At 38.1% G+C, this 12,488-nt stretch overlaps 1 protein-coding gene across 3 annotated transcripts in view; it reads right to left on the reverse strand.

Moving 5' to 3' along the window:
* Positions 1-336: 336 nt before the first annotated feature.
* The window catches only part of LOC126194790 (DDB1- and CUL4-associated factor 8-like), a 145,281-nt gene continuing 133,129 nt past the window's right edge, over positions 337-12,488 (reverse strand). For all 3 annotated transcript variants that reach the window (XM_049933093.1, XM_049933092.1, XM_049933094.1), the window contains one exon: positions 337-1,519. In XM_049933093.1, the coding sequence (XP_049789050.1) occupies positions 1,397-1,519 (123 nt within the window). In that variant the 3' untranslated portion in view covers positions 337-1,396. The remainder of the gene's footprint in view (positions 1,520-12,488) is intronic.

The following is a 12,488-nucleotide window of genomic DNA, read 5'->3' on the forward strand; positions in this document are numbered from 1 at the left end:
AAGGGTTTAAAATAGTTAGAATCATTTGAAAAGGAACTGTTTAAATTTTGTGTGACAGTTTCTCTCATGCCTGGGATATGGTTACATGTCTCCTCGCCACAAATTATAATAAAATTTAAATTTCCTTTTGAGTGACAAGAGCCTATATAACATGCTAAATAGGGGGGGAAAAAAAAAAAAAAAAAAAAAAAAAAAAAAAAAAAAAAAAAAAAAAAGCTTTATGTAACTCACAGGAATCAGCACCCCAGTCATTATTTACAAGGGAAGTCAGTGTGTGTGTGTGTGTGTGTGTGTGTGTGTGTGTGTGTGTTACCATGACTAAAGTGAATAACTGTGTGGAATTTCTGTGTGTGATTTATTGAAAATTTACATTATTGTTTACATTTTCTCTTTTACATTAGAACTAGCCAAATTTACAACATTTTACATTCTGAAAGTTTCTGTAACAGTGGTTCAAGACGCTCACATACAACAAAAATATATCTCATTTCAAACAGTGTATGTGAAACATCAAAATATAACTTACAATGCCAGAGCTAACATCTATACAGAGCAACAATAAACCATTGAAATTTTGAAGAAAATAACTGAAAATGTAAGAAGAGAGGAGGACGAGGCAGAGTAAGAGGAGGAGGAGGGGAAAAGAGAGAGAGAGAGAGAGAGAGAGAGAGAGAGAGAGAGAGAGAGAGAGATAGAGAGAGAGAGAGAAGGAAAAGCAAAGAATTAACAATCCGTATTATAAAACAGTCAATCTTAATGGTGAGGACTGACAAATATCACATTCACTTATATGTTATTTATTCATGCATGTGATGCCAAACCTCAAATCTTGTTTCAGTCTTTGTTTCTGCTGGAGCTGAAAAGCACATTTTCTGATCCCAAACATACCTTTGTAGAAGAGAGTGGCACTTACAAGGATCAGAATGCCCACATATCAAACCACCCAAATGATAAACTTTAATTTCATGAAGAGTTGTGGCATGTACATTGAAGATACATAGAAAGAAAAAAAAAAATCTGTTCTCCAAATTTTTGGTTTTTAGTAACATTTTTACACAAACATCAAATGAACAAATAATTAGCACAAATAATTCTAACAAATATTTTAAGAGAAGAATATGTTCTATTAATATTATTTGGTATTAATGGACAGGCAATGGATATGATCCATTGAGCTGACATGTAAGTGAATTGATGGTACACAAACTCCTCTCAAATATGCCACAAAGAATGAATGTATATTACAGGAATCCTATTGAAGGATTACAGAGCTAACAAGATGGGAGTTGAGAAGCCAGGCACTCCATGTCCACTTATAAGGAAGAGGAAATTAATTTTGCTGGGTTCAGATGGCACAACATAGGGATGGGGGGCAGTCAACCGCTGCTGGTGCCAACTACGAAGGAGAACACTGCAAGCGGCGATCACGGTCGCCATCTGAGCTGTTGCTCGAGTCATCTGAAGAGTAGCTATCTCCCATCTCATCCTGCTGCTGCTCTCGTGTGCCTCGGGCACGGCCCTGCAGGCAGAAGCACTATTTAGCATGGCATCTGTGCCACCGCAGGAAATGTAATTCTAGTTTCTTTTAATTATCTCATGACAAAGAGGCGAAATGATATCTACATTTTTATACAAACAAAATAAACTGTCCAGATAAATTTTATTCCTTAGGCTACAGTGCAAATTATTACATAAAAATAATTATGTCTCTGAATTTCTAATATCCAGTGGACTTAAACTACGGCATTACAGTGACTTATCAAGTGCCAATCTAAAAATCAGAAAGTGTCAGGTTTGATATCTAGTGAGTCCTGGGATCTGTATTTGTCACTTCTCACTTATTTCACCTCTGCCAGTGTTTCTTAATGTGAAAAATGCCGAGTTGCAATGTTGTTCAGTGCCCATGTTAATGTGCAGGCTGGGTAGGGAGGAACAAAAGGACATACCACCTCCACTAGGACTTTGTCTAATACCATTTCATAACAGCTAATTGTGGAAAAATTTAGTTTCATTTGAGATACAAATATCTCACTTTAGTTTAAATGGGGGCCAAATTTGTGGTAACATTTAAGAGAAGAGAGACCTTTTTTGAGAATTTTTGGGGAGTGTCAACTTCAAAGAGTCACAGAAGCAAGGCCACAATTAAATTAATAATTTCCTTTGTGCAGTGTGAAGATGTAACCATTCTCTAGTCACAGGTGAATTTTCATTGTTTTCTGATTAGAGTTTTGTCGTAATAATGGTAGATGTAGATTGCTGCAATTCCTTAGTGGCGATATGTGTGAACAAGATAAAAAGTGTACATGCAAGCTCTGTTGTTGCCTTTCACAGCTGCCATGTTTTTATACACAGAAATCTACGTAAAGCATAAATATCTCTCGTTTAATTCATTTGTTTTTGCATCCTTACCGTCAGATGCTTATGTCGCCAGACTTCTGAAAAGTATTTCATTATTGCAGTGTTTACATCAGGGTTCCCAATCAAATAGGAAACAATCTTACAGCTACTCATTGCATATATGTGTGTGTGTGTGTGTGTGTGTGTGTGTGTGTGTGTGTGTGTGTGTGTGTGACAATCCTCACATATAATCAGCTGCCTTCTACTTGTTTGACACCACATATTGTTTACAGAGCTCTGAAGAAGTCCACTGTGATCAGTGCATGCACTTACTTCGAGGCCAGTTGGGGGAGGAGGGAACAAAGTCAACAACTTCCATATGGAAAATCAACAACTTCCATATGGAAAATCAACAACTTCCATATGGAAAATCAACAACTTCCATATGGAAAATCAACAACTTCCATATGGAAAATCAGTTTCTAACAGTAGCAGCCGTATTTGAAATGTTGAAGATGGAAGCAGAATACTTTCCTGATATGAGTGAAACAACCTTTGGACTCCAGATACAAAAAGTAAAACAAAAACCTGTGTTAATGAAAAATAGCTGATTAGCAGGGAAAAAAAAGAGATGAGTTCTAACAGGAAATGAGACTTGCGAAACACGAGATGCACACTTATTACACTTATGACAGTCAGTGTGGTGCAAATCTTTTGGAACAAAAAATGCCTTGTTCAGCAGGTATCATATACAATTGTCACAAAGAAAGTATTTAAAAGTGGAATGGTTGGAGAACAGAAGTTCTAGCACCACTCAATTCTTGAAAATGGGTTCTAATGTGCCACACTGAGAAAGAAGATGGGTTCTTGCAAAATATTGTCATATTTTGCTGGACAAAAAGAAGATGCAGATTTTCACTCTGAGACAAGGGCTAGACACTATTAAGAGTGGCCTTGAGGAGTTAACAAAAAATTACCGAACAGTCTGCAATTTTTATAGGTCAAGCTCCGTATCACATGATGATAAATGCAAAATCACTGGAAAATGGAGGAGGGGTTCTATTACTGAATGGATGGAAAGCCACAACACAGAGCTTACACCTATGCCAAGTCATACGAGGAAATTACTGCAACAGGCCTACTAGGACATGTGTGACGACACTTCAGGTCGCAAGAATACCTTTTGGAAAGTGTACTACACTCACTGAACAAGAAATTGAACTTCTGTGGTTGCCTGTGGCATATTGCAAACTTGACAATGTTGTACTTCTTTGAGCCTTTGTGAAGAACAAGGTAACTGAGGAAAACAAGCACAAATACTGGGGAAGAACTCTGAGAAATATAGTTGTCTTAAAACATTACAATACTTGTTTCTACATTAAAAGTAATTTAATTGCATCCCACTATTGGCTCATTAGGCATAACATAGCTGGAGATTTTCTATCTGAGTTTATTTCTGTAGCTTATGGTCCCCCACCAAACCTGCAAGGCAGCTGGTCTCCCTCACTTTGTTCAGTCTGTAGACCAATATCACTGCCAGGAGAAAGCCCTTGGAGGCCCAGGTGATAGCCCTTGGAGCTAGAAAATGTGAATTGATTGCCTGGTGTGGGCCAAGTTAATGCTGATGTTAAACACTACAGCACTAAAACCTCACACCCAATAACTGTTTGTTTCTAATTTATTAAAAGAATCTGGGTCAGTGTGATAGTCAAGAACTGTTTGTATCCAAGTTGTGTAAATTAAAACTTTCATGAAAGTGTGACAAAAGTAAAAGAAAATTCCAGTAGTGTGAAGAGTGCGAAACAGCTATTTTGTCCAGGATTTACTGTCTATTCCCCCAAAATGATACAACTTGAGTTATGCTGCAAAATAGCACACAAATTTTTATCTCTGTGCCACGGAGATTGCATCAATATCATTGAATTTTTTTTCTTTCCTTGTGCTGCTACAGGTTGCCCAAACTATCAGCAGAACAGTGTTCTCTACATGGCTTTTCTTTTTCTTCACAGAAAACTGTATCACATGAAATCATTCTTTACTGACAGCCATCTCCTATCACCAGTTGAAAACAAGAACACTAAAATTAAAATGTGGCCTAATTTTCCCCTTAAGACAACTCATGTGAAGGATGTTCCAAAACTGCAAACACAAATGAAAACATCAAAAATGCTGGCCCAAGAAAATATCTTCTTTGACCTTCGTTTTCTCCTTTCACACTGATACTTTTGAATTTATTCCTGTGTCTCATTCCCCCCCCCCCCCCCCCCCCCACCACCACCACCACCACCACCACATTCTCTTAAATACTGCCTTTCAATTTTCTGGATCATCCTCCGTTGTATTTTGTAGTGCACAATTTGCTACCTGCCACCTCACCTAGGTATGTAACCACGGGAGTAACTCTCAAAACTTTTCAACATGGAAAACAGCATGTCTGAATCAGAATAGGCAATTCATCCCCATTCTACATCCAAAACACATGCTATATAAATATATTTTCAACACTAAATATTTTGTGTCCTAAATACTCATCAGAAATTTTGTATCTTAATTTTCTCAAATCAATTTTCCACCCTCCTTTACCTTTTTCTGATTGATACTGGCTGTAAATTTAGCATTCCGTTCACCCAGTCCTTCTCAACCCAATAAGCCACTTTCCTTCATGTTTATCTCCACCTCATGGATGGCCATGTCAGTACCTCCGCCCCCATCAAACCTAGAAATGACCAACAGTACCTCCACTTCGATAGCTGCCACCCTTTCCATACCAGAAAGTCCCTTCCAAACAGTCTAGCCACCTGTGGCTGCCAGATCTGTAGTGATGAGCAGCCCCTCTCCAAATATGCCGAGTGTCTCACTCAGCCTTCACAGACCAAAATTACTCTCCGATCCTTGTCCATAAACAGAAATTCTGCACTTTGTCACTCCAGTCACTACTTCCCACATACCCTCTGCCCATCCACTCATCATTCATTACCATACAGGACTGGAACAAATGAATCACATTCTCTGCCAGAGTTTCGATTACCTCCTGTCATGCCCTGAAATGAGAAATATCCTCCCCATCACTCCCACAACGGTATTTTGCCACCCACTGAACCTACACAATATCCAACCCCCCTTGATTCTTGGTTCATATCCCTGGAATATACCTAGATGTAAGTCCTGCCTCATACATCCTCCTCCTACCACCACCACTCTTATCACTGGTGTCTGATTTCTTTGCAAATTGTAAACAGCCTTTCGCGCCCTGTATTTTACCGCTGCCACCTTTAGAATTTGAAAGAGAGTATTCCGTCAACATTGTCAAAAGCTCTCTCTAAGTCTACAAATGCTAGAAATGTAGGTTTGCCTTTCCTTAACCTATCTTCTAAGATAAATCATAGGATCAGTATAGCCTCACGCATTCCTACATTTCTCCAGAATCCAAACTGGTCTTCCCCAAGGTCAGTTTCTACCAGCTCTTCCATTCTTCTGTAAGGTATTCATGTTAATATCTTGCAGCCATGGCTTATTAAACTGACAGTTCGGTAACTTTCACACCTGACAGCATTTGCTTTCTTTGGAATTGGGATTTTTATATTCTTCTTTAAGTCTGAGGGTATTCCTCATACATTATGCTCACCAGACTGAAGAGTTTTGTCATTGCTGGCTCTCCCAATGCTATCAGTAACTATAATGGAATTTTATCTACACCTGGGGCCTTGTTCTGATTTAGGTCTTTCAGTGCTCTATCAAATTCTTCACATAGTACCATATCTCCCATTTCATCTCCATCTACATCCTCTTCCATTTCCATAGAATTGTATACACCCCTCCTTCCATCTTTCTGCTTTCCCTTCTTTGCTTAAGACTGGTTTTCCATCTGAACTCTTGATATTCATACAGGTGGTTCTCTTTCCTCCAAAGGTCTCTCTAATTTTCCTGTAGGCAGTATCTCTCTTACCCCCTAGTGATACATGCTTCTACATCCTTGCATCTGTCCTCTGGCCATCTCTGTTTAGCCATATTGCACGTTTGCATTCCCAAGATCATGTAAGAAACAGATTGCCCGATTGCTTGGTCTAGTTGGCAACCCTTATCAGGGAATGGCCACCAGGCGGCGACAGTGTCACACCCTTACTTGTGGCACCAACCACCAGATGGCATTCCGCTCTGTGAAATATGTGGCAACCTCGTCCGAACGCATGCAGCCACTAGTCTCTTTCCACCATCTGGCATCTGAAGTACAGCTGTTTCTGAGATACCGTTGCTTGAGGATCGAGTCGTCATGCCAAGTGCCTGCGAGTACATCAACTGTGGAAGGATTAGACGGAAAAATCCTGAACTAAAAATGTTCAGATTTCCTGTCAAAGATAAAAGAAAGGTTACAGAAGTGGATTTTAAATTCAGGTAAATTTATAAGTTAGTTGCGAGTATGAATTAATAAAGAGCCCTAAGCATTCGATCCTGTTTTTAAATTAAATCATTGCTGTGATTTGACCTTTTTTGTAACTGTTTACTCACTTCACTATCATAATTTTGGCTGTAGAGGCTTTTTTTCTGTGCAGTGTGAAAACTGAAACAAATATAAGGTATGTATAACAAAATGCAAAGTGTAGTGTGATAACATTTGGTAAACACAATTTAAGAAGCATTACTTTACAAAACCTTTGTCTTGGTACTTGAAAATGGCTCTAGAGCTGAAATCACCACAGTGAAATAAATGAATAATACCCATCATCTAAATCCTGGTGTACACTAAAGCGAACAAAGTGAACGAGTGTAAAATCTTGTTTACACTTCTGCAAACAAGTATTCATAGGTAATTCGCTATAATTCACTGCCATTCGTTTATACCTGTGAACAAGCATTTACATTGGAATGTAGGGAGGAGAATAGAAGAGAACGAGCATAGCATGCAAACTATAGACACTGCCAATTTTAATTTTTTTTTATCCATGCGGTAATAATCCTCATACAGCTTTTATTTGAAAACAACACTCCTTACAGCAAAGGTCTGTGCGGATGCGGATATCCCCAGTAATAACTGTGTTGAAGAAAAAAAAAAAATTCCTCTATTGCAGATATCAGTCAGTTATCTTTAAATTGTACGAAGTAAATTTTTAAAATACTTATGGTTTGCCGTCTGTGACTCTTCAAAGTTGACATTGCCAAAATATGCTCAAAAACCACGCTTTCACTTGTATGTTACTGTTTTTGTAGCCCCCCTTCCAACAACAATTAAAAATTCATCACGTACAAAATGTCTTCTCATCAACTGCCTTTCTACTTAAAAATAAGGAACAAATATGTTTTTGCCACTCTTATATCATTTACAGTAAGTTACATGCAAAGTGAAAGAATTTAAATTTGAAATGACTGTCACTGAAATATGACCAGCCTTAATTCGCACCATAACCAAGTGCGGACATCAGCAGACAAAAATTCAGGCCAGGCACAAGTCTTTGGACAGAGCAGTGGCAGGTTAAACTGCTTTACAAAATGTTAATATCTGAGAATGTGGATAATGATCTAGTGGATGCGTAGCACTTATGGGTAACATTTTTTCTTGTCCGCACAGACCTCTAATTACAGCTACGATGTAAATCGTTGATATTGAGATAGGATCATTTTGCCGGCAGGTTTTGACAAAGAAAGCAAAGTTGTGTAGGAAAATAATTTGTACTTAGATGTGAAATGCATAATAGTGCCAGTGCACTTAACACTGAATTTACAAATCATGTTTCTTAACTTTTGCAGAAACTTCAGACACATGGTGGAAAGTGAGTGAAGTTTACTAACAAAACACGACAATGTCATCTGCTCAAATTCGTCTACACATATGAGAATGCAGTTTGTCCTGATTTAGCTCGCTCAGTGTTGACCAGGCTTAAAACATCCTTGCTGTAGGACCACATTCCTAGAATTAATCATAATGTTTGAAGTTCAAAAAAGGTTGCAAACAAAGAGCTCTCTAAGCAAATACTTAATGAAAAATTCCTTTCTATCAAGTTAATATACAATGAGCTACTAAATGTGTTAATGGTATATACACATATTGTATTTTTTCTGATAGTTATTGTTACACGCAATTTCAAACTGCTGGATATGGACCCAGAAAAATTGCACAAGACTGCTGTGTGCTGCCCATTTTGATGAAAAGTCATTCATGAACAGCACGAAACAATGACTTATTCACACAGCAGTTCCTGTAAAATTTACATCTGATGTAAAATTTACATCTGATACTGGTTCTTCAGTAGTATGTGTGAGAACTAGTGATACGACTGATCTGTCATCACCTGAACTGAACATGAATATTTCAAGGAGAACACACAGTGCAGTTAGTCACCTTCTGCCAGAAACAAATGCAACACCACAAAAGTGAGAACCATTACCAGATCTGAAAGAAATCATAGAAATGCCTGTGAGACAAGTTAAAAGGAAACTGTATGCTACATGATGATGATGATGATGATGATGATGATCATACTCCTAGAAAGCAAAAAGTGAAACAGAAAATGCATAATATGAACAAATCATTGAAAAACAAAACTTCCTACTTGTCAAAAGTTAAGGGTAGATTGTTGCATTGTAGGAGCTCAAATAATATTGCCCATGTGTTCAGCAGTTTCTGCTTCCCATCTGATTACTCCAGGGCACTGGCTGCAATGCAGTGCAAGAGCAAAAAATGTCCGTGGTCTTCTATTGAGAAAAATCTCTCCCTAATGTAGTTTTACAAATCTCCTGCAGCATATAAATTTTTGTGAAAATTGGGTATCGTATTACCTGGACTGTCCACAATTAGACGATGGATCGGTGTCACAGGTGTCTACAGGGTTTAACAAACACCATTTTAGTCAACTTAGCAAGAAATTTGAGGCACAAACCAATTTAGAAAAGGTATGTGTAGTACGAGGGTTAACTGAATGCCTCCACCTTCGTAACTCTAACAGTTGGCAGCATAGGTATGCAGCAGGTACTGGCTTGTTCTGTAGCCTCTTCTCTATAGATTCAGTTGGCGGGAAGCCTTAGCACTGAACAGTTGTACTGTTACAGTGTAAAGTATGGAACCCTTCACAGATGGTCAGTCGATGTGGTTTATGCAACATGCAGTCATTAAATTCTTAACAGCCAAAGGTGTCACTCCAAACGAGACTCATCAGAGAATGAAAGCAGTTTATGGTGATTGTGTTGATGCGAGTACTGTGCGTCACTGGACAAGTAAGTTTAAAGATGTTGAGGCAGGAACAACTGTCCTGCATGACAAAGAGTTAGATATCCTGTGACAGCAACCACCGAGTTTCATAAGCAAAATGTTGACAGACTGATTCAGGACGATCATTGCATCACTCAGAGAGAAATTTCAAGCACAATCGACAGGTAACAAGGGTCCGAAAGGAAAAGGGAAATGTTTTCTTGCAGCATGACAATGCCAAACCCCACACTTCACAAGCCACCAAAGCAGAACTTCAGAGAAAATCTCACCACCATCAGCATCCTCCATATAGTCTAGATTTAGCGTGGTCTGACTTGCATCTGTTCCCAATAATGAAAGACGATCTGCGGGGCCATCATTGTGCTGCTGACGAAGACATTGAGAGAACTGTGAGACTGTGGTTGTGGGAACAGAGTGTCTACTTCTTCCGTGACGGCTTCAGAAATGTATCCAACTGGCTGGTGATTATGTGGAAAAGTGAATATTGTTAATTAAAGATCACATTCTAAGGATTATTTCTGTATTCGATTTATTAAAATATTCCCATCCAAACCCAATTAACGAAGGTGGAGGCATTACTTTTCATTCAACCCTCTTATCTTTTGATGAGATGTCGACAATGTGTTATCTGGAATATGCAAATCAATTTAGTAGAACGTCTACAAGATTTGGGTGACAGGGAAAGTGCAAATTATGCATTTGTTTTTACGATTAGAGGCATCTACAGTAACTAGGAACGAAACTGCTTGTGTCATATTTTTTGTCTAATTCAGGAGTAAAACATGGAAATTTATTGGGACTCTTACAGGAACTAATTATTTTATCGCGAAATACAAACCTAGAACCAAAATTAGTCATTTGTGATCAGGGAGCTAGTGCTCTTAAGTGTTGTGAAGCATTTACAGGTTACGCCTGAAGGACATAGACTGTTTTATATTTATGACGTCCCAAATTTATTCAAAAGCATACAAAACAATCTCCTTAGTGGTGACTTCATTTCCAACAATGCTGTTGTTTCATTCGAAGACACCAGGAAAATGTATCACACTGATAAGAAAAAAAAGAGGGGAAAAAAATATCAGGATGATGTTAAAACTCATTGACAGTCATTTGCAACCTGATTCATTCCAGAAAATGAATGTGAAAATGGCAGTCCAGGTCCTAAGCCACTCTGTTGCTGCAGCTATCAGAACTTGTGTAGCGACTAAAGAATGCAGAGTGATACAGCAGAGAACACAGCTACTTTCATAGAATTTATGAACAATTTGTTTGATTTTTGAATAGCAGGACAGCATTTTCCTCTAATCCATACAGTTGTGCACTATCAAAACAACACCCAGTAGTAATGGAAATGCTACAGAATGCAAAGGATGTCTTAAGTACTATAAATAAAACCGACAAAAAGACAGCTAAAATAACGACACTGTGCAATTAAGGGTTTAATCCAGACTGTTAATGCTACTGCTCAATTTTTTCTTGAGGAACAAACTGTCAGCATTAAATTTTTAATGACCAGCCGATTGAATCAAGATGCTCTTGAGAATTTATTTTCTGTGTACCGTCAGAAATAGGCAACAACCATAATCCAACAGTTATAACACTAAGGCGCTTGTTTCAAACAAGTACTATTAACTCACTAATGAAGCCTTCTGATGCTTCAAATTGTGGGAATGACACGGAGAACATGCTGTTACTGAACAACTGTGTGTTGCAAACGGAAGGTGACGAACCTCAGCTGTTGGAGAGCTCTAGAAACGTCAAAATCCCAAACACCCCTGGTTCCCCTATGGATGAAGAAGGGAGAACCATCGAGGCTGACGAGTATTTTTCTGACTCAGAGCAAGACTTTTCCTCTGAACAGTGTTCAGTAGTATATTTTTCTGGCTACTTAGCACACACGTTTCGAAAGGTATGGTTGTTTGAAATGTAAGGAGACATTTACTTGTAGCAGTGAGCTTCAAGAGAAGAGGGAATTATTTATTCTCCATAAAAAATACGTAACGGGGAATTTGTGTCATTCTTCAGTGGGACTCAGCACTCCAACTGTTGAGTTTAGCAATATTATTGAAATATCTTTACAGGCACACGAGTTTTGTTTTTTACAGTTTATTTATAAGATAAATATAAAGTTTAGCATTGTTAACTACAAGAAATCAAAACTTAAAAACTTTCACTGGCTGGACAATGAGGAACGTGGAGAACACAGATTTTTTCATTCTGAATCATCTTGTGAAATTCATTGTATTTAAGTGCTAAATGAAGATTCTCCATTACACTCCACAAATCAGTTTCATTGTCTTTCCTTGATCACTGTACCACGTTTAACTAGAAAGAAGTAATGCGTTAAATTTGAGCAAAACAGTACTGCTTGTGACAATAGTAGACGTGCTGACTGCAAAGTCAAGATGTTTACAATCTCAGTTCATGTGTTCACTATGATATTCGTAGTAGCTTATCCGCATTTATATTTTTTTTATTCATTATTAAACCTACTCCTGCACTACCCTTATTTGATTTTATATTTATAACCCTGTATTCACCTGACCAGAAGTCCTGTTCCTCCTGCCACTTAACTTCACACTACATCTACTTGTAACCTATCCATTTCCCTTTTTAAATTTTCTTACCTACCTGCCCAATTAAGAGATCTGACATTCCACACTATGATTCGTAGAACACCAGTGATGTCTCTGCTGATAACAACATATGACACTCAAGATTTTCAGAATTCTAAATCCTGCTTACAGTCATGCTTACCGTCACATTCCAAGTGCTTTTTTCTTGGTAAGTATTTTTCACATTTACTCAGGATAACATAATTTTAAAAGACAAACTAAAATTTTAACCATCATCATCATGTTTTCCTTCCAGCAACTTGTGTAGGAATTTTGTGAACGATATGCCTCCACTGGTTTCTGTCCTTGTATAGCTCTTCTGTCTCCACTGCTTC

The sequence above is a fragment of the Schistocerca nitens genome, chromosome 7 (assembly GCF_023898315.1).
Source record: "Schistocerca nitens isolate TAMUIC-IGC-003100 chromosome 7, iqSchNite1.1, whole genome shotgun sequence".
NCBI lineage: Eukaryota > Metazoa > Arthropoda > Insecta > Orthoptera > Acrididae > Schistocerca > Schistocerca nitens.